General features: G+C 59.7%; 1 protein-coding gene across 1 annotated transcript in view; it reads right to left on the reverse strand.

Annotated features, from left to right (window-relative positions):
- LOC121270149 (telomerase protein component 1-like) overlaps window positions 1-22,601 on the reverse strand; it is a 54,865-nt gene that overhangs the window by 4,154 nt on the left and 28,110 nt on the right. The window contains exons 7-13 of the mRNA XM_041175458.1: window positions 16,807-16,899; window positions 15,474-15,606; window positions 14,606-14,765; window positions 12,412-12,548; window positions 9,668-9,756; window positions 8,726-8,840; window positions 2,428-2,695 (exon numbers count right to left, since the gene is read on the reverse strand). Coding sequence (XP_041031392.1) covers window positions 2,428-2,695; window positions 8,726-8,840; window positions 9,668-9,756; window positions 12,412-12,548; window positions 14,606-14,765; window positions 15,474-15,606; window positions 16,807-16,899 — 995 coding nt within the window. The remainder of the gene's footprint in view (window positions 1-2,427; window positions 2,696-8,725; window positions 8,841-9,667; window positions 9,757-12,411; window positions 12,549-14,605; window positions 14,766-15,473; window positions 15,607-16,806; window positions 16,900-22,601) is intronic.

The following is a 22,601-nucleotide window of genomic DNA, read 5'->3' on the forward strand; positions in this document are numbered from 1 at the left end:
TCTCTCTCTCTCTCCCACTCCGTCTCTCTCTCTCTCTCTCCCACTCCGTCTCTCTCTCTCCCACTCCCACTCCGTCTCTCTCTCTCTCCCACTCCGTCTCTCTCTCTCTCCCTCCCACTCCGTCTCTCTCTCTCTCTCTCCCACTCCGTCTCTCTCTCTCCCACTCCGTCTCTCTCTCTCTCTCTCTCCCACTCCGTCTCTCTCTCTCTCTCCCACTCCGTCTCTCTCTCACTCCCACTCCGTCTCTCTCTCACTCCCACTCCGTCTCTCTCTCACTCCCACTCCGTCTCTCTCCCACTCCCACTCCGTCTCTCTCCCACTCCCACTCCGTCTCTCTCCCACTCCCACTCCGTCTCTCTCTCACTCCCACTCCGTCTCTCTCCCACTCCCACTCCGTCTCTCTCCCACTCCCACTCCGTCTCTCTCCCACTCCCACTCCGTCTCTCTCCCACTCCGTCTCTCTCTCTCTCTCTCTCTCTCCCACTCCGTCTCTCTCTCTCTCCCACTCCGTCTCTCTCTCTCTCTCACTCCGTCTCTCTCTCTCTCTCTCCCACTCCGTCTCTCTCTCTCTCTCTCCCACTCCGTCTCTCTCTCTCTCTCTCCCACTCCGTCTCTCTCTCTCTCTCTCCCACTCCGTCTCTCTCTCTCTCTCCCACTCCGTCTCTCTCTCTCTCTCTCCCACTCCGTCTCTCTCTCTCTCTCTCCCACTCCGTCTCTCTCTCTCCCACTCCGTCTCTCTCTCTCTCTCCCACTCCGTCTCTCTCTCTCTCTCCCACTCCGTCTCTCTCTCTCTCTCTCCCACTCCGTCTCTCTCTCTCTCTCTCCCACTCCGTCTCTCTCTCTCTCTCTCTCCCACTCCGTCTCTCTCTCTCTCTCTCTCCCACTCCGTCTCTCTCTCTCTCTCTCTCCCACTCCGTCTCTCTCTCTCTCTCTCTCCCACTCCGTCTCTCTCTCTCTCTCTCCCACTCCGTCTCTCTCTCTCTCTCCCACTCCGTCTCTCTCTCTCTCTCCCACTCCGTCTCTCTCTCTCTCTCCCACTCCGTCTCTCTCCCACTCCCACTCCGTCTCTCTCTCCCACTCCGTCTCTCTCTCACTCCCACTCCGTCTCTCTCCCACTCCCACTCCGTCTCTCTCCCACTCCCACTCCGTCTCTCTCCCACTCCCACTCCGTCTCTCTCCCACTCCCACTCCGTCTCTCTCTCTCTCTCTCTCTCTCTCTCTCTCCCACTCCGTCTCTCTCTCTCTCTCTCTCTCTCTCTCCCACTCCGTCTCTCTCTCTCTCTCTCCCACTCCGTCTCTCTCTCTCTCTCTCCCACTCCATCTCTCTCTCTCTCTCTCCCACTCCGTCTCTCTCTCTCTCTCTCCCACTCCGTCTCTCTCTCTCTCTCTCCCACTCCGTCTCTCTCTCTCTCTCTCCCACTCCGTCTCTCTCTCTCTCTCTCCCACTCCGTCTCTCTCTCTCTCTCTCCCACTCCGTCTCTCTCTCTCTCTCTCTCTCCCACTCCGTCTCTCTCTCTCTCTCTCCCACTCCGTCTCTCTCTCTCTCTCTCTCTCCCACTCCGTCTCTCTCTCTCTCTCTCCCACTCCGTCTCTCTCTCTCTCTCTCTCTCCCACTCCGTCTCTCTCTCTCTCTCTCCCACTCCGTCTCTCTCTCTCTCTCTCCCACTCCGTCTCTCTCTCTCTCTCTCCCACTCCGTCTCTCTCTCTCCCACTCCGTCTCTCTCTCTCTCTCTCCCACTCCGTCTCTCTCTCTCTCTCTCCCACTCCGTCTCTCTCTCTCCCACTCCGTCTCTCTCTCTCTCTCTCTCCCACTCCGTCTCTCTCTCTCTCTCTCTCCCCCACTCCGTCTATCTCTCCCCCTCTCCCACTCCCCCTCTCCCACTCCCCCTCTCCCCCGCCAGAGAGCGGCGGAGGCCGGGTCACTGAATATATCCGAGGCCGAGTTAGATGGAGTTTGGATCGATGAGGGGAGTCGAGGGTTATGAGGGGGGGAGGAAGGAAGGACAGGCAGGAAAGTGGAGCTGAGGCCACAATCGGATCAGGCACAATCTTATCGAATGGGAATGGGGAGGTGGGGGGGGGGGGGGGGGGCGCAGAGCAGGCTCGACGGGCCGAGCGGCCTCCTCCTGCCCCTGAGCTGTGGTGTTGGTCCACGCTGGGAAATCCTCCACCCTTCGGGAGGGAGGCCTCGGCCAGGTTTCCCCGTGACCTCCCCGACTCCGAGGGGACCCGCTCCTGCTTCTCCAGTCTCCCCCCCACCCCGACCTCCCCACTTCCCACCCCCCCCACCCCCACCAAACCCACCAAACCCAGCCGCCCCTTGGCCCCTGAGTCAACCACCCACCCCCTCCACGCCCTGACAATCTCCCCCTCCTCCCCCCCCCCCCACAGCCCCGAACCGGGAGAACAAAAGCAGAAGCCGCTCACCCCTCGGTCCCGCCGGACGCCTGCGGCTTGTTGGTCCACTCGACGAGCCTAAAGCTTCCCGGCGCCTCCCGGCGCGGGGGGAGGGGCTGGACGGCGTGGGCCTGCCGGCAGACGGGCGAGGCGTCGGGCTGGTTCAGGGCCTGCTGCCAGAAGAGGGCGGGCTCCCGGGAGAGGGCCGGAAGGCTGGCGACGGCGGCGACGAAGTCCCGGTAAGGCCCGACCTCGGGGAGGGGACCCCCGCTCCCGGCGGCTCCGGAGGCTGCGGCATCTGGAAGAGAGAGAGAGAGAGAGTGGGGGAGAGGGGGAGAGAGAGAGGGGAAGAGTGGGGGGGAGAGAGAGGGGGAGAGAGAGGGGGAGAGAGAGGGGGAGAGAGAGAGAGTGGGGGAGAGGGGGAGAGAGAGAGGGGGAGAGTGGGGGGGAGAGAGAGTGGGGGAGAGTGGGGGAGGGAGAGAGGGAGAGAGAGTGGGGGAGGGAGAGAGAGAGAGAGAGGGGGAGAGAGAGAGGGGGAGAGAGAGAGGGGGAGAGTGGGGGGGAGAGAGAGGGGGAGAGAGAGGGGGAGAGAGAGAGAGAGTGGGGGAGAGGGGGAGAGAGAGAGGGGGAGAGTGGGGGGGAGAGAGAGGGGGAGGGAGAGTGGGGGAGAGAGAGAGAGAGTGGGGGAGAGAGAGAGAGAGTGGGGGAGAGGGGGAGAGAGAGAGGGGGAGAGTGGGGGGAGAGAGAGTGGGGGAGAGTGGGGGAGAGAGAGAGAGGGAGAGAGAGTGGGGGAGAGAGAGAGAGAGAGGGGGAGAGAGAGAGGGGGAGAGAGAGAGGGGAGAGAGAGGGGGAGAGAGAGAGAGAGTGGGGGAGAGGGGGAGAGAGAGAGGGGGAGAGTGGGGGGGAGAGAGAGGGGGAGGGAGAGTGGGGGAGAGAGAGAGAGAGTGGGGGAGAGGGGGAGAGAGTGGGGGAGAGAGAGAGAGAGAGTGGGGGAGAGGGGGAGAGAGAGAGGGGGAGAGTGGGGGGGAGAGAGAGAGTGGGGGAGAGTGGGGGGAGAGAGAGAGAGGGAGAGAGAGTGGGGGAGAGAGAGAGAGAGAGGGGGAGAGAGAGAGGGGGAGAGAGAGAGAGAGTGGGGGAGAGGGGGAGAGAGAGAGGGGGAGAGTGGGGGGGAGAGAGAGGGGGAGGGAGAGTGGGGGAGAGAGAGAGAGAGTGGGGGAGAGGGGGAGAGAGTGGGGGAGAGAGAGAGAGAGAGTGGGGGAGAGGGGGAGAGAGAGAGGGGGAGAGTGGGGGGGAGAGAGAGGGGGAGGGAGAGTGGGGGAGAGAGAGAGAGAGTGGGGGAGAGGGGGAGAGAGTGGGGGAGAGAGAGAGAGAGAGTGGGGGAGAGGGGGAGAGAGAGAGGGGAGAGTGGGGGGGAGAGAGAGTGGGGGAGAGTGGGGGAGAGAGAGAGAGGGAGAGAGAGTGGGGGAGAGAGAGAGAGAGAGGGGGAGAGAGAGAGGGGGAGAGAGAGAGAGAGTGGGGGAGAGGGGGAGAGAGAGAGGGGGAGAGTGGGGGGGAGAGAGAGGGGGAGGGAGAGTGGGGGAGAGAGAGAGAGAGTGGGGGAGAGGGGGAGAGAGTGGGGAGAGAGAGAGAGAGAGTGGGGGAGAGGGGGAGAGAGAGAGGGGAAGAGTGGGGGGGAGAGAGAGGGGGAGAGAGAGTGGGGGAGAGAGAGAGAGAGAGAGAAAGAGGGGGAGAGAGAGGGGAGAGAGAGGGGGGAGAGAGAAGAGGGGAGAGAGAGGGGGGAGAGAGAGGGGAGGGGGGGAGAGAGGAGAGAGAGAGGGGAAGAGAGAGAGGGGAAGAGAGAGAGGGGGAGAGAGAGAGGGAGGGGGGGGAGAGAGGGGGGTTTAAACGAGCTGCCGAACCGCGGCGTCGAAGCCAGCGACATTTGCCGATCCGCCCTACCACCCCCACCCCCCACCCGCCCGCGAGGTCACGCGGAGCAGGTCGCAGGGCGCGGCTGCACCCCGATCGTCGACAGGTCAAAGGTCCGCCCTGCGATTCCGACGTTCAAGTTCAAACTTGGAGGTGTCGGTCGGGTGTGTGGGGCAGGCGAGGAAGCTGCCCTCACCGGCACTGTGAGGTGAGCCCCCCCCCCCGCCCCTCCAAGGACCAGGTTCCGTGTTTGGACAGCACTTACTGAGCAATCCCGAGTGCGCTCACCGCTCCACGGGCAAGCAATTGAAGACAAATCGGCCGGGCTCTTAGTGGAGGCTTATTTATGCTTCCTCGAAGCAACAAGCGCCCAACACCCGCTCCCGACAGGCAAAAGGCATATCACAGAAATACACGGTGCAGGAGAGGCCCTTCGGCCCATCGAGTCTGCTCCCCCGTTCAGCGAGATCGCGGCTGGTCTCCTACCTCGACGCCACCTTCCGGCACGATCCCCGTTCCCCACCCGCACGAGCTGGGAGCAGGCACCGGCCGCTCGGTTCTGCTGCGCCGCTCGAATGAGGGTCGTGGCTGATCCTGATCGTGACCTCAACCCCGCATTCCCGCCCCTCCCCCCCGATAACCTTTCACTACCCCACCCACCCCCCTCCCACCCTCCCCTCCCCCTCGCTTATCGAGAACCTATCCCGCTCCGCCTTAAAAACATTCCAAGGCTCTGCTCCCACCGCCTTTGGAGGAAGAGAGTTTCCAAAGACTCGCCGCCCTCCGAGAGAAAAAAAACTTCTCCTCGATACCTTCGCTATCCAGAAATCTATCGAACTCTGTCCTGAACATACTCAGTGACTGAGTCTCCACCGCCCCCTCTGGGGTAGAGAATTCCGAAGATTCACCACCCTCCGAGTGAGGGGATTCCTCCTCACCTCCGTCCGATACGACCTGCCCATTATTCTGAGACCAGGTCCCCTTGGTTCTAGGGCTCCCCCTCACCCCCCCACCACCTCCCCCCACCACCCCCCCCCCAACCCCAACTAACCAGGGGAAACATCCCTCCTCCTGTCGGGCGCCGTCAGAAGCTTCAACGAGGTCACCTCTCGTTCTTCTGAACTCTAGAGATTATGGGCCCAGTCCCCTCAATCTCTCCTCATAAGGCAAACCCACCCCCCCACCCCCTGTCCTCCCAGGACTCAGTGCGGTGGGCCTTTGTTGCGCTCCCTCTACGGCAACTGTGTCCGTCCTTCGATAAGGAGGCAAAAACCGTGCACCGTGCTCCAGATGCGCTGTCACCAAGGCTCTACGCGGCCGCAACGGGGCATCCCTGTTCCTGTTCGAGCCTTGTGTCTTTTCTTTTTGTTATTACCCGGGAGATTGGGGTGTCTGTAGTTACCCGCTGCTTTCTCCGTGGCTCGGGGGGCGACACAAGGGGTGAGGGGGAGGGAGGGGTATTTTGGTGTTGGGGGTGCGGTTTGGGGGGGGGCGATGCAGTGAGGTGAAAGGGGCGGTTTGGAGGTGATAAGGTGTGAAGGGGAGGGGTTTGGGGGACAAAGGGTCTGAGGGGGTTGGGGGACAAAGGGCGTGAGGGGGAGGGGTTTGGGGACAAAGGGCGTGAGGGGGAGGAGTTTGGGGACAAAGGGTGTGAGGGGGAGGGGTTTGGGGACAAAGGGTGTGAGGGGGAGGGGTTTGGGGACAAAGGGTGTGAGGGGGAGGGGTTTGGGGGACAAAGGGTGTAAGGGGGAGGGGTTGGGGGACAAAGGGTGTAAGGGGGAGGAGTTTGGGGGACAAAGGGTGTGAGGGGGAGGAGTTTGGGGACAAAGGGTGTGAGGGGGAGGAGTTTGGGGGACAAAGGGTGTGAGGGGGAGGTGTTTGGGGACAAAGAATGTGAGGAGGAGGGGTTTGGGGTCAATGTGCATGAAGGGAAGGGACTTAAAGGGGATACAGGACACAGGGTGTCAGGGTTTAGGAGAGGCACAGAGTGTGAGGGGGAGGGTTTAGGAGAGACACAGGGCGTGGGGGGAGGGTTTAAGGGAGACACAGGGCATGAGGGGGAGGGGTTTGGGGACAAAGGGCATGAAGGGGGAGGAGTTTGGGGACAAAGGGCATGAAGGGGGAGGAGTTTGGGGACAAAGGGTGTGAGGGGGAGGGGTTTGGGGACAAAGGGTGTGAGGGGGAGGGGTTTGGGGGACAAAGGATGTGAGGGGGAGGGGTTTGGGGGACAAAGGGTATAAGGGGGAGGGGTTTGGGGGACAAAGGGTGTAAGGGGGAGGAGTTTGGGGGACAAAGGGTGTGAGGGGGAGGAGTTTGGGGGACAAAGGGTGTGAGGGGGAGGAGTTTGGGGACAAAGAATGTGAGGAGGAGGGGTTTGGGGTCAATGTGCATGAAGGGAAGGGTCTTAAAGGGGATACAGGACACTGGGTGTCAGGGTTTAGGAGAGGCACAGAGTGTGAGGGGGAGGGTTTAGGAGAGACACAGGGCGTGGGGGGAGGATTTAAGGGAGACACAGGGCGTGAGGGAGGAGGGTTTAGGAGAGACACGGCGTGAGAGGGAGACACAGGGCGTGAAGGGGGAGGGTTTAGAAGAGACAAAGGGCGTGGGGGGGGAGGGTTTAGGAGAGACACAGGGCGTGAGCGGGAGGGTTTAAGGGAGACACAGGGTGTGAGGGGGAGGGTTTAGAAGAGACAAAGGGCGTGAGGGGGAGGGTTTAGGAGAGACACAGGGCGTGAGCGGGAGGGTTTAAGGGAGACACAGGGTGTGAGGGGGAGGGTTTAAGGGAGACCCAGGGCGTGAGGGGGAGGATTTAGGAGAGACACAAGGCGTGAGGGGAGGGTTTAGGAGAGACACAGGGCGTGAGGGGGAGGGTTTAAGGGAGACACAGGGCGTGAGGGGAGGGTTTAGGAGAGACACAGGGCGTGAGGGGGGAGGGTTTAAGGGAGACACAGGGCCTGAGAGGGAGGGTTTAAGGGAGACACAGGGCGTGAGGGGGAGGGTTTAAGGGAGACACAGGGCGTGAGGGGAGGGTTTAGGAGAGACACAGGGCGTGAGGGGGGAGGGTTTAAGGGAGACACAGGGCCTGAGAGGGAGGGTTTAAGGGAGACACAGGGCGTGAGGGGGGAGGGTTTAAGGGAGACACAGGGCCTGAGAGGGAGGGTTTAAGGGAGACACAGGGCGTGAGGGGGAGGGTTTAGGAGAGACACAGGGCGTGAGAGGGAGGGTTTAGGAGAGACACAGGGCGTGAGGGGGAGGGTTTAAGGGAGACACAGGGCGTGAGGGGGAGGGTTTAGGAGAGACAAAGGGCGTGAGAGGGGGAGGGTTTAGGAGAGACACAGGGCTTGAGGGGGGAGGGTTTAGAAGAGACACAGGGTGTGAGGGGGAGGGTTTAGGAGAGACACAGGACGTGAGGGGAGGGTTTAGGAGAGACACAGGGCGTGAGGGGGAGGGTTTAGGAGAGACACAGGGCGTGAGGGGGGAGGGTTTAGGAGAGACATAGGGTGTGAGGGGGAGGGTTTAGAAGAGACACAGGGCGTGAGGGGGGAGGGTTTAGGAGAGACACAGGGCGTGAGGGGGAGGATTTAAGGGAGACACAGGGCGTGAGGGGGGAGGGTTTAAGGGAGACACAGGGCGTGAGGGGGAGGGTTTAGGAGAGACACAGGGCGTGAAGGGGGAGGGTTTAGGAGAGACACAGGGCGTGAGGGGGGAGGGTTTAGGAGAGACACAGGGCTTGAGGGGGGAGGGTTTAGGAGAGACACAGGGCGTGAGAGGGGGAGGGTTTAGGTGAGACACAGGGCGTGAGAGGGGGAGGGTTTAGGAGAGACACAGGGCTTGAGGGGGGAGGGTTTAGGAGAGACACAGGGCGTGAGAGGGGGAGGGTTTAGGTGAGACACAGGGCGTGAGAGGGAGGGTTTAGGAGAGACACAGGGCGTGAGGGGGGAGGGTTTAAGGGAGACACAGGGCGTGAGGGGGGAGGGTTTAAGGGAGACACAGGGCGTGAGGGGGAGGGTTTAGGAGAGACACAGGGCGTGAGGGGGGAGGGTTTAGGAGAGACATAGGGTGTGAGGGGGAGGGTTTAGAAGAGACACAGGGCGTGAGGGGGGAGGGTTTAGGAGAGACACAGGGCGTGAGGGGGAGGGTTTAGGAGAGACACAGGGCGTGAGGGGGGAGGATTTAAGGGAGACACAGGGCGTGAGGGGGGAGGGTTTAAGGGAGACACAAGGCGTGAGGGGGGAGGGTTTAGGAGAGACACAGGGCGTGAGGGGGGAGGGTTTAAGGGAGACACAGGGCGTGAGGAGGGAGGGTTTAAGGGAGACACAGGGCGTGAGGGGGGAGGGTTTAGGAGAGACACAGGGCGTGAGGGGGGAGGGTTTAGGAGAGACACAGGGCGTGAGGGGGAGGGTTTAAGGCAGGAACTCACGGTAGAGGTTGAAGGCTGTGATCAGCTGCGCCAGCATGCCAAGTCGCACGTGCAGGGATGAGAAGTACAGGTTGGTGAGGAGGGAGCCAAGACGGGAAATCTCCCCAGCGAGGATCTGCAATGAGAGAGAAAATGAAACAGGGAAACGCGGACCTGTCCAACAACAGCAGAGCCAACAGCTCACCCAGGCCCCAGCACTTCCCCAGTGTCTCACATACACTCTCCCTATTGTACACTTCCCCCAGTGTCTCACATACACTTTCCCTATTGTACACACCCCCAGTGTCTCACATACACTCTCCCTATTGTACACACCCCCAGTGTCTCACATACACTCTCTGTCACACATCCCAGTGTCTCACCTACACTCTGCCTGTGATACACCCCCAGAGTCTCATGTATATTCTCCCTATCGTACACACCCTGTGTCTCATGTCTACTCTCCCTATTGTACACCCACAGTGTCTCATGTACATCCCCCCTATTGTACACACGTCCAGTGTCTCATGTACACTCTGCCTATTATACACCCACAGTGTCACATGTACATTCTCCCGAATGTACACTCCTCCAGTATCTCATGTACACGCTGCTTAATGTACACACCCCAGTTGTCTCATGTACATGTTTCCTATTGTACACCCCCAGTGTCTCATGTACACTCTGCCTATTTTACTCAGCTCAGTGTTTTATCCTGTGTACTCTCATTATCGTGCACATACTAGTGTCTCAAATACAATCTCATAAGCGTACACACAAAACATCTTGTGAATTCTCACCCTGACACCGACACGTGTCTCTTAGATGTACTCACATTATTACGCACACCAATACTTCCTTATTTTCTCCCACTACTGCACGCATATTAATCTCCATTAGCTCTCTCACAACCGCACAGACTGTTGACCCCACCACGAGCCAAGACTGAGTGAAGGTTCATACCAGATGTTGTGGGAGATCACCTAGTGTCTCGGGGTCACAGTGAGTGAAGGTTCCGTTTTCGTCAGGGTCCGTCAGTCTCCAGAGATGAACTGTTGGCAACGGGGACAAAACAAAACAATAATTTCAATTCTCAATGAGAGATCTGGAGCCATAGTGGTCAGAGGGTTCGTGGGTGGGATTGAGGGATTCAGGGAGAAGCTGGGGTTGAGGGATACGGGGAGGAGGTGGGAATGAGGGATACAAGCAGAAGGTGGGGTTGAGGGATACGGGGAGGAGGTGGGGTTGAGGGATACGGGGAGGAGGTGGGGTTGAGGGATACGGGGAGGTTGAGGGATACGGGGAGGAGGTGGGATTGAGGGATACGGGGAGGAGGTGGCATTGAGGGATACGGGGAGGAGGTGGCATTGAGGGATACGGGGAGGAGGTGGGATTGAGGGATACGGGGAGACGGTGGGATTGAGGGATACGGGGAGACGGTGGGATTGAGGGATACGGGGAGACGGTGGGATTGAGGGACACGGGGAGATGGTGGGATTGAGGGATACGGGGAGGAGGTGGGATTGAGGGATACGGGGAGGAGGTGGGGTTGAGGGATACGGGGAGAAGGCGGGATTGAGGGATACGGGGAGGAGGTGGGGTTGAGGGATACGGGGAGGAGGTGGGGTTGAGGGATACGGGGAGGAGGTGGGGTTGAGGGATACGGGGAGGAGGTGGGGTTGAGGGATACAGGGAGACGGTGGGGTTGAGGGATGAGGGATATTGGGGCAGGGGGAGCAGGTGGGATTAACGAAGATGAGATTTGCATCCTCCCCCCTTTCCTGTGGGCAACAGAGGGACAGAAAGACAGAGGGAGATTAAAAAACACACAGACGCACACACACACAGAGACAGGCGCGCACACACACACACACACACACACAGACAGGTGCGCACACACACACAGACAGGTGTGCACACACATGCACACAGACACACACACACACAGACAGACACACACACATACAGACACACACACATACAGAGACAGACACACACAGAGACAGACACACACAGAGACAGACACACACATACAGACAGACACACACACATACAGACAGACACACACACATACAGACACACACACACACACACAGGCGCGCACACACACGCACACAGACAGGCGTGCACACACATGCACACAGACAGACACATATACAGACACACACATACAGACAGACACACACACACACAGACAGGCGCGCACACACAGACGGGCGCGCACACACAGACGGGCGCGCACACACAGACGGGCGCGCACACACAGACGGGCGCGCACACACAGACGGGCGCGCACACACAGACGGGCGCGCACACACATGCACACACACACAGACACACACACATACAGACAGACACACACACACACACACACAGGCGCACACAGACACAGACAGGCGCACACAGACACACACGGACACTGTGAGGTGCCCGTTGCTCAGATGCGGCACCAGACAGCGACCGGGCAGTCAGCTTGGCGGCAGCTCTCTGCCGACAACCGACCGACCGGCCGCGCCTGTCACCGGCGGGTAAACACGGGGCGGGATTTTCCAAACCCGCCCGCCACCGGGATCGCCCGGTCCTGCTGGAGCGTCAACCGGCCGGTCGGCTGGGCCGCCGGAACTCCCGGGGCGCGGCGTGTCCCGCCAGGACAGGGCCGGGGAAAAATCCCCCCTCCCCCTCCCACCCCCCCACCACCAACCGCCAACCGGCCACAGGCGCATCTCTCCTCGCTGGGCCAGCGAGCGGGAGCGGGAACCCCTGGAGGGGTTTGCTCAAGAGGCCCCCCCCGGGCCCTAGTCCTTGGGGGGTCGGGTGGGGGTGGGGGCGGGAGGTGGGGGGGCGCCTGGACTCTTCCTGTTCCTTTTCGAGCTCAGGACCGCACAGGCAAACGTCAGTCACAGTTCCAGTCAGTCTGACTCTCAACCTCGGGGGTCCTGCGGCCTGGGTGTGTGTGTGGGGGAGGGGGCGTCCAAGTACCCACCCCCCCACCACCGACTTGTGACCTGATTGTGACCTCAACACCACTTTCCCACCTGCCTGTCCTACACGTGACTCCAGGCCCACACACACACACACACACACACACACACACACACACAGCGATGCGCTTGACCCTGACCTTGACCCCGGCCTCGCCCAGCCGGTGACCGTCTCTGAACAGCTTGCATTGCGAGCACTCCCCCCTTCCTTAAGCGAGGGGGGCCAAAACTGTACCCGGCAGCTCCAGGTGCAGTCTCACCATTACCCTGGACGCCTGGAGCCAAGACTCGCCCCGCTTTCATTCTCGCTCCCCTTGCGCGGTCAAGGCCGACCTTCCGTTTACCTTCCGGATCACTCGCTGCGCCTGCCTACCAACTCGTGATTCATGCCCCAGGACACCCAGATCCCTCCGCACTGATCCCCGCGGCCAAAGCGAACGGGGGCGAGGTGCGCGGGGGGGGGGGGGGGGGGGGGGGGGGGCGGGCATGGTGGGGGGGGTGGTCTGCACCGCCTTTCGAACGAGTCGTTGGACGGAGTTCCCCCGTCTTGCCCTCTCGGGTGGGGGCGGAAGACCCCACGGCTGCTTTTAGGGTTCCTGGGGGCGAATATCTATCCCTCGGCCAACGGGAAAACAGAAAATGTTGACGCTGAGCCGGTCGTTATCGCCTTGCTGCTTGCGGGAGCCCGGTGCCCCCTTCCCGACATCGGCCGGCAACCCCACTCACCTGCCAGGAAGAGGTGGAGCTGCTTCTCCTCGTTCTTGTTCCTCAGGTACCTCTGCTGCACGGCCGCCCGCAGGAGAGTGTTGGACAGGCGGAGGCGAGAGTTGGGTGTCTCTGCGGGGGCCCAGACCCCCATAATACTGTAGAGAGAGACAGGCAGAGAGAGAGAGAGACAGGCAGAGAGAGAGAGAGACAGGCAGAGAGAGAGAGAGACAGGCAGAGAGAGAGAGAGACAGGCAGGGAGAGAGAGAGACAGGCAGACAGAGAGGGAGACAGGCAGAGAGAGAGACAGGCAGGCAGAGAGAGAGACAGGCAGGCAGAGAGAGAGACAGGCAGGCAGAGAGAGAGACAGGCAGGCAGAGAGAGAGACAGGCAGGCAGACAGAGAGACAGGCAGGCAGACAGAGAGACAGGCAGGCAGACAGAGAGGCAGGCAGACAGACAGAGAGGCAGGCAGACAGACAGAGAGGCAGGCAGACAGACAGAGAGGCAGGCAGACAGACAGAGAGGCAGGCAGACAGACAGAGAGGCAGGCAGACAGAGAGACAGGCAGGCAGACAGAGAGACAGGCAGGCAGACAGACAGAGAGGCAGGCAGACAGACAGAGAGGCAGGCAGGCAGACAGAGAGACAGGCAAGCAGACAGAGAGACAGGCAAGCAGACAGAGAGACAGGCAGGCAGAGAGACAGGCAGGCAGAGAGACAGGCAGGCAGAGAGACAGGCAGGCAGGCAGAGAGACAGACAGAGAGACAGACAGACAGAGAGACAGACAGACAGAGACAGGCAGACAGACGAGTACAGAATGTCAATGAACTGTTCAGACCATCATCAGATTAGCGAGGACGCTTCCTCCGCTCTCTCTGAATCAAAATCACAGAATCCTTACAGCGCAGGAGGCGGCGGCCACTTGGCCCACCCAGTCTGCACTAGCTCGCCAAACGCGCATTCTGCCTAATCCCACTCGCCTCCCCCCAACCCCCACCCCACCTTACCCCCGTGACCTTGCACGTTCTCTCTCTTCTCAGGAAGCCATCCGGTTCCCTCCCGATCGAACCCACCTCCCGCCTCCCACTCGGGAAGGTCGTCCCAGACTCCAGCCCCCCGCCCTCCTCCGGGGGCCGGAGCGATTCTTTCCCTCGCGTCACTCTTACCCACTTTGCCAGTTATTTCTCGAAGCTGCGCCCTCAGGTTCTTGACGCTCACTCGAGCGGGAACAGTTTCGCGTTATTCATCCTGTCCGTATCCTTCATTCCAGAATACCGACGCCCCTACCCACCTCACTCACTCTGGCTGAAGAAGTGTCCCCAAGTCCCATTCCCATCGCCCCCACCACCCCCCACCCACCCACCGCCATAACCCTCGACTCCCTCGTCGATCAAAAATCTGTCTTAACTCAGCCGTGAACATATCCGACGGGCCGGCCTCGACTCACTCTGGGGAAGAGAATTCCGAAGACTGGCAACCTGAAAATAAATTCCACTTGTCTCACCTGCAGCACCTGAACGCCATCTCTCTGCGACTCATGCGCCAGGACAACCCGATCCCTCTGCACTGCAGCGGCCTGCAGGATCTCTCTCCCGTGGAAGGAATTCTCCGCTGTTCTATCCTTCCCGCCACTTTCCCACGCGATGTGCCGTCTGCCACAATTGTGCCCACCCCACCTGACCCACCGACATCCACTTGCCGGCCCTTGGTATCCTCCTCACAACTTACTTTCCGACCCGACTGCGGATGGTCAGCAAACTGGGCGACAATGCACTCCAGCTCCTCGCCGAGTCATTAGAAGACAGCTCGTAAAAAGTCGAGATCCCGCCCCCCCCCGGCGCCGATCCCCGCGGCACTCCCACTTGTTCCGGTCTGCCGGCCTGAAAATAACCCTTTTGTCCCGACTCTCTGTTTCCCGCCGGTTCGTCGGTCCATGTTAACATATCACCCCCAAGGCCATCAGCTCTTATCGTCTGCACTAACCTTTTACGCGGCTCCTTACTGAAGGCCTTTCGGAAATCCACATACAGCACATCTACTGGTTCCCCTCTATCCACCCTCCTTGCTGCCTCCAAAAGGACGCTAATCAATTTGTCAAACTTGATTTCCCTTTCATCAATCCACGCTGACCCCTTCCTAACTGCACTGGATGTTCTGCATGTCCTGCAACCGCTCCCTTAATGATGGATTCCAGCATTTCCCCACTGACTTACCACCGGAGGCTCCGCATCAACCGGATGAAGGTCGCCATGGGGACGGGCCTGCTCGGCTTCAGGGCCTCTTGCATCACTTCCTCCCAGGTGAGTGCGGGGGTTCCTGTGCGCAGCCCTCTGCGGGTGCACAGGATGGAGTAAAGGACTCTCTCCCGCAGGCCTGAGAGAGACAGAGGCACACACAGGAAGGTCAGGCAAAACATACGGCCAACTTCCCGGGGTTGCGGAATTCACCTTGGCCTTAGTTTCGCACCGCGTCCTTGTCAAGACACGAAGCACAGGGCGGGGCAGTGGGAGGTACACCCCATGACCTTGGGCACCCAAGAGCAAATCCAACTCCAGATGCCAGGGATAAAACTCACCTCACACTGGTGGCGGGGGCTGGTGGGGACAGTGTCGAGGGAGCTTTACTCTGTATCTAACCCCGTGCTGTACCTGCCCTGGGAGTGTTTGATGGGGACAGTGTAGAGGGTGCTTTACTCTGTATCTAACCCCGTGCTGTACCTGTCCTGGGAGTGTTTGATGGGGACAGTGTCGAGGCAGCTTTACTCTGTATCTAACCCCGTGCTGTACCTGTCCTGGGAGTGTTTGATGGGAACAGTGTAGAGGGGGCTTTACTCTGTATCTAACCCCGTGCTGTACCTGTCCTGGGAGTGTTTGATGGGGATGGTGTAGAGGGAGCTTTACTCTGTATCTAACCCTGTGCTGTACCTGTCCTGGGAGTGTTTGATGGGGACAGTGTAGAGGGAGCTTTACTCTGTATCTAACCCCGTGCTGTACCTGTCCTGATAAAGTGGTGGAACTGACCCCAGGGGCCTGGGCTGACTTCCTCCTGTTGCACATGGGCCTGTGACATTCTGACGCTTACCTTTCTCGTTGGCGCTCAGCGCGCTCAGGGCGAGGGTCACCGTTTCGGCTCCGTGCTCCTCCTCCAGGCACCCGAGGACGTGCTGGATCAACAAACGCAGCGTTGCCGGCAGAGCGCGGATCTGATCCGAGACCTGGGTGGTGGTGGTGGTGGGGGGGTTGGGGAAGGGAGAAAAGGAGAAAGGACGATGAAAGGGCAGGACGTGGGGGAGGCACCGAGCGGGAAGTAACGGGACAGGGGCTGACACGAGTGAAAAAGCGAACATCCTGCCCTGAGCGAGGCCCAGGCCCCCTTTCTACCCCGGATCATCGTGTAATCCCGTGTCCTCTATCGTTGTTGCCCCCGGACTTCGTTTGCCCCATGTTCCCAAAGTTATTTGTGCACCGGTGCTCCCACCATTGTCCATAAGGTGGAGTTGGATGGCTGGCTCCGGGACAAGCGTGCACAGCTGCCATCTTTATAGAGGGCAACATGCAGGTGTGCACGGCCGCCATCTTTATAGGGGGCAGCTTGCAGTCATGCACAGCTTCCATCTTTATAGGGGGCAACATGCCGGCGTGCACTGCTTCCATCTTTATAGGGGGCAGCTTGCAGGCTTGCACAGCTTCCATCTTTATAGGGGGCAGCTTGCAGGCGTGCGCAGCCACCATTTTTTTTCTTTATTGTTTCATGGGATGATGGCGTCGCTGGCAAGGCCAGAATTTGTTGCCCATCCCTAATTGCTCTCGAACTGAGCGACTTCACACACCCTTTCAGAGGGCAGTTCAGAGTCAACCACATTGCTGTGAGTCTGTAGTCCAGACCGAGTAAGAACAGCCTATTTCCTTCCCCTAAAGGGGACATGAGTGAACCAGATGGGTTTTTACAGCGATCAATGGTTTCATAGTCACCATTACTGAGACTAACTTTTCACTTCCAGATTATTAATTACCGTCTGAGGGTAGAGGTCACATACACCCAACCAGGGATAGAGGTGAAAGGTCACACAGACCCACCCAGGAGCAGAGGCGAAAGGTCACACAGAGCCACCCAGGAGCAGAGGCGAAAGGTCACACAGAGCCCCCCTGGAGCAGAGGTGAAAGGTCACACAGACCGACCCAGGAACAGAGGCGAAAGGTCACACAGACCCAACCAGGGGTAGAGGTGAAAGGTCACAGACTCACTCGAGGGTAAAGGCGAAAGGTCACACAGACCCACCCGGGAGCAGAGGCGAAAGGTCACACAGACCCACCCAGGAGCAGAGGTGAAAGGTCACACAGATCCACACGATGGGGGTGGTGGGGGGGGTTGTGGCGGGGGGAGATGAAAGTTCACACAAACCCATGACACTTACCTTCTCGAAGACTCCGAACTCTCTCAGCTCCTCAGTCGCCAGCTTCAGGAAGAGAGGATTGTGGGACTCCTTCTTCATGACCAGCTGCCGCATCTGGACACGGAGGACAAAAAAACTCAGATCGCACCTTTCATTCTTTTTTTAAAAAAATTTTCATTGGTGGGGTGTGGGCGTCGCTGGCTGGGCCAGCGTTTATTGCCCTCCCTCAGAGGGTGGTTAAGAGTCAACCACATCGCTGTGTGGGTTCTGGAGTCACATGCAGGGCCAGGCCGGGTAAGGACGACTTCCCCTTCCCCCAAAAGGGGGCATCAGTGAACCAGATGGGGTTTTTACGACAATCGGCAATGGTTTCACGGTCACCGCTAGGCCGCTAAATCGAGATTTTTCATCACATTCAAATTTGACCATCTGCCGTTGGCTGGATTTGGACCCGGATCCCCAGGGCATGACCCTGGGTCTCTGGATTGCTAGCCCAGCGACAGTACCGCTGCGCCATCGTCACGGGATAACCCAACGCGTTCCGCATCAACGAACAGAAAATTGGCGCTTCCGTTTTAACATCGGGCACTGTCGTCTTTCAGGGACCTCCGGCAGCCAATTTACACACAGAAGGATCCCACAAACATCAACATCGTTGCAGGTTAGGATCCTCGATCTTTGTCCAAAGGGGGACGTGGATTGAGGGATGAATTATTGGTCCCCGGGGGGCTCCCATCCCCATCAACAGCACCCCCGCACCCCCAACCCCGCTCTGCGTCCGTTAGTGGGGTCTTCAACATCCCCCTGAAGGGGGGGAGGCAGGGCACTCGGTTTAACCCTTTACCTGAAAAACGACACCTCCGACGGTGCAGCGCTCCCTCGGGACTGGTGCTCAGGGTGCAGGGCAGGGGAGGGTGGGGGAGTTGGGGCGGGGCGAGGCAACGCAAGCCCATGAGCGTCTGACCGAGGGGCGAGGCGGACAGCGATCGAGCCACTGCCGACAGCGACCGAAAGCTCCGGAACCACTCAGCGGGTCCGACAGCCCCTGCAGGGGGGTGGGAAAACGGGGCCGGCGCTTCAAATCCGTGCGACTCCCGCTCAGAACTGAAGGGAGGTGGAATAGTTTTATGCCGCTGAAAGGGGAGAGGGGGGGGAAGGGCAGAAGAGTATCACCAAATCTCACGGTGCAGAAGAGGCCCTTTGGCCCAGCAAGTCTGCACCGACATGTGAGAAACACCTGACCTACCTACCTAATCCCATTTACCAGCACTCGGCCCATAGCCTTGAATGTTAGGATGTGCCAAGTGCTCATCCAGGTACTTTTTAAAGGATGTGAGGCAACCGCCTCCACCACCGTCCCAGGCAGCGCATTCCAGACCCTCACCACCCTCTGGGTAAAAAGGTTTTCCTCACATCCCCCTAAACCTTCTGCCCCTCACCTTGAACTTATGTCCCCTCGTGACTGACCCTCCAACTAAGGGGAACAGCTGCTCCCTATCCACCCTGTCCATGCCCTTCATAATCTTGTACACCTCGGTCAGGTCGCCCCTCGGTCTTCTCTGCCCCAATGCAAACAACCCAAGTCTATCCAACTTGTCTTCATGACTTAAATGTTTCATCCCAGGCAACGTCCTGGTGAATCTCCTCTGCACCCCCTCCAGTGCAATCACATCCTTCCTATAATGTGGCGACCAGAACTGCACACAGTACTTCAGCTGTGGCCTCACCAAGGTTCTGTACAACTCCAACATGACCTCCCTATTTTTGTAATCTAGGCCTCGCTTGATAAAGGCAAGTGTCCCATATGCCTTTTTCACCACCCGCATGTCCGGGATAAGGCAGGAGGCAGCGGGGGGGTTGGGTGGGGTGATGAAACAGCAAAGATGTCATGGAATCAAAAGCAAAAGGAGTTAACAAAAGACGGCGTTAGAGACACAAACCATGGGTCCAGAGTGAGTGTCAATGGCAGAATAAAGGACAGCCCCGTCTGAAAGCAAGAGCGTGAACACAAGATACAGACTGGCGATTGGCAAAAGAAAACTCAAAATCAAAGCGGAGGACGGGGTTCACAATCTGAAGTGGCCGAAATGAAATTAGAGTCCGGAAGGGGGTCAAGTGCTTCATCGGAAGATGAGGTGCCGTTCCACAACAGAGACTGGAGGCCAGGGAACACGGGGATGGGGAGGGATGAGGGGGAACTGAAGTAGCCCTGCTCCTGCCCGCTGGCCCTCACTGGGTTATTGAGGTGTCCCTGCTCCTGCCCGCTGGCCCACACTGGGTTATTGAGGTGTCCCTGCTCCTGCCCGCTGGCCCACACTGGGTTATTGAGGTGTCCCTGCTCCTGCCCGCTGGCCCACACTGGGTTACTGAGGTGCCCAGGCTCCTGCCCACTCACCCCCCCCCTCACTGGGTCATTGAGGTGCCCCTGATCCTGCCTGCTAACCCCCCCTCACTGGGTCATTGAGGTACCCCTGATCATGCCCACTGGCAATCACTGGGTTATTGAGGTGTCCTTGCTCCTGCCCACGGGCCCTCACTGGGTTATTGAGGCATCCGTGCTCCTGCCCTCTGGCCCTCACTGGGTCATTGCAGTGTTCCTGCTCCTGCGCGCTCGCCCTCACTGGGTCATTGAGGTATCCCTGCTCCTGCCCGCTGGCCCTCAATGGGGTTATTGAGGTGTTCCTACTCCTGCCCACTTGCCCTCGCTGGGTTTTTGATGTGTCCCTGCTCCTGCCCACTGGCTGTCACTGGGACATTGAGGTGTCCCTGCTCCTGCCCGATTGTCCTCACTGGGTCATTGAGGTGCCCCTGCTCCTGCCCGCTCTCCCTCACTGCGACATTGAGGTGTCCCTGCTGTTGCCCACTGGCCCTCACTGGGTCATTTAGATGTCCGTGTTCCTGCCCATTCACCCTCACTGGGTTATTGAGGTTCCGCTGCTCCTGCCCGCTGGCCCTCACTGGGTTATTGAGGTGTCCCTGCTCCTGCCCGCTTACCCCTCCCTCACTGGGTCATTGAGGTGCCCCTGCTCCTGCCCACTCACCCTCACTGGGTTATTGAGGTGTTCCTGCTCCTGCCCGCTTACCCCTCCCTCACTGGGACATTGAGGTGCCCCTGCTCCTGCACGCTCGCCCTCACTGAGTTTTTGAGGTGTCCTGCTCCTGCCCGTTCCCTCTCACTGGGTTATTGAGGTGTCCCTGCTCCTGCCCGTTCGCCTTTACTGGGTTATTGAGGTGCCCCTGTTCCTGCCAACTGGCCCTCCCTGGGTCAGTGGGGTTTCCCTGCTCCTGCACACCCGCCATCTCATTGGGACATTGAGGTGTACCTGCTCCTGCCTGCTGGCCCTCACTGGGTTATTGAGGTGTCCCTGATCCTGCCCGCTAGCCCTCATTGGGGTTATTGAGGTGTACCTGCTCCTGCCTGCTGGCCCTCACTGGGTTATTGAGGTGTCCCTGATCCTGCCCGCTAGCCCTCATTGGGGTTATTGAGGTGTACCTGCTCCTGCCTGCTGGCCCTCACTGGGTTATTGAGGTGTCCCTGATCCTGCCCGCTAGCCCTCATTGGGGTTATTGAGGTGTCCCTGCTCCTGCCTGCTGGCCCTCACTGGGTCATTGAGGTGTACCTGCTCCTGCCTGCTGGCCCTCACTGGGTTATTGAGGTGTCCCTGATCCTGCCCGCTAGCCCTCATTGGGGTTATTGAGGTGTCCCTGCTCCTGCCTGCTGGCCCTCACTGGATCATTGAGGTGTACCTGCTCCTGCCTGCTGGCCCTCACTGGGTTATTGAGGTGTCCCTGCTCCTGCTCCTGCCCACTGGCCCTCATTGGGTTATTGAGGTATCCCTGCTCCTGCCCGCAAGCCCATCACTGTGTTATTGAAGTGTTCCTGCTCGTGCCCACTGGCCCTCACTGGGCCATTGAGGTGTCCCTGCTTCTGCCCGCTGGCCCTCACTGCATCATTGCAGTATACCTGCTCCTGCCTGCTCGCGGGACCTCACTGAGTTATTGAGGTGCCCCTGCTCCTGCCCGCTGGACCTTACTGGGTCATTGAGGCGTCGCTGCTCCTGCACGCCACCCCTCACTGGGACATTGAGGTGCCCCTGTTCCTGACTGCTGGCCTTCACTGGGTTATTGAGGTGTCCCTGCTCCTGCCCGCTGGCCCTCACTGGATCATTGCGTGTCCCTGCTCCTGCCTGCTCGCTGGCCCTCACTGGGTTATTGAGGTGTCCCTGCTCCTGCCCGCTTGCCCTCACTGTGTTATTGAGGTGTCCCTGCCGCTGCCTGCTCACCCTCAATGGGATATTCAGGATTTCCTGCTCCTGCCCGCTGGCCCTCACTGGGTTATTGAGGTGTCCCTGCTCCTGCCTGCTGGCCCTCACTGGGTCATTGAGGTGCCCCTGCTCCTGCCTGCTGGCCCTCACTGGGTTATTGAGGTGTCCCTGCTCCTGCCCGCTGGCCCTCACTGGGTCATTGAGGTGTCCCTGCTACTGCCCACTGGCCCATCACTGGGTTATTGAGGTGTCCCTGCTCCTACCAGCTCACCCTCACTGGGTCACTGAGGTGCCCGTGCTCCTGCCTGCTGGCCCTCACTGAGTCATTGAGGTGCCCCTGCTCCTGCCCGCTGGCCCTCACTGGGTAACTGAGGTGCCCCTGCTCCTACTTGCTGCCCCTCACTGGGTTATTGAGGTCTCTCTGTTCCTGCCTGCTCGCTGGCCCTCACTGGGTTATTGAGGTGTCACTGCTCCTGGCTGCTGGCCCTCACTGGGTCATTGAGGTGTCCCTGCTACTGCCCACTGGCCCATCACTGGGTTATTGAGGTGTCCCTGCTCCTGCCAGCTCACCCTCACTGGGTCGCTGAGGTGCCCGTGCTCCTGCTGCTGGCCCTCACTGGGTTATTGAGGTCTCTCTGTTCCTGCCTGCTCGCTGGCCCTCACTGGGTTATTGTGGTGTCCGTGCTCCTGCCCGCTGGCCCTCACAGAGTTATTGAGGTGTCCCTGCCGCTGTCTGCTCGCCCTGAATGGGTTATTCAGGAGTTCCTGCTCCTGCCGGCTGGCCCTCACTGGATCATTCCGGTGTCCCTGCTCCTGCCTGCTCGCTGGCCCTCACTGGGTTATTGAGGTGTCCATGCTCCTGCCCGCTGGCCCTCACTAAGTTATTGAGGTGCCCCTGCTCCTGCCTGCTGCCCTCACTGGGTCATTGAGGTGCCCCTGCTCCTGCCTGCTGGCCCTCTCTGGGTTATTGAGGTGTTCCTTCTCCTGCCCGCTCAACCCCCCTCACTGGTTCATTGTGGTGCATCTGTTCCTGACCGCTGGCCCTCACTGGGTCATTGAGTTGTCCCTGCTCCTGCCTGCTGGCCCTTACTGTGTTATTGAGGTGTGCCTGCCACTGCCTGCTCGCCCTCAATGGGTTATTCAGGTGTTACTGCTCCTGCCCGCTGGCCCTCACTGGGTCAATGAGGTGTCCCTGCTCCGGGCTCCTGCCCACTGGCCCTCATTGGGTTATTGAGGTGTCCCTGCTCCTGCCCGCAGGCCCATCACTGTGTTATTGAAGTGTTCCTGCTCGTGCCCACTGGCCCTCACTGAGCCATTGAGGTGTCCCTGCTTCTGCCCGCTGGCCCTCACTGCATCATTGCAGTATACCTGCTCCTGCCTGCTCGCGGGACCTCACTGAGTTATTGAGGTGCCCCTGCTCCTGCCCGCTGGACCTTACTGGGTCATTGAGGCGTCGCTGCTCCTGCACGCCACCCCTCACTGGGACATTGAGGTGCCCCTGTTCCTGACTGCTGGCCTTCACTGGGTTATTGAGGTGTCCCTGCTCCTGCC

The sequence above is a fragment of the Carcharodon carcharias genome, chromosome 27 (assembly GCF_017639515.1).
Source record: "Carcharodon carcharias isolate sCarCar2 chromosome 27, sCarCar2.pri, whole genome shotgun sequence".
In the NCBI taxonomy this organism is placed as follows: domain Eukaryota; kingdom Metazoa; phylum Chordata; class Chondrichthyes; order Lamniformes; family Lamnidae; genus Carcharodon; species Carcharodon carcharias.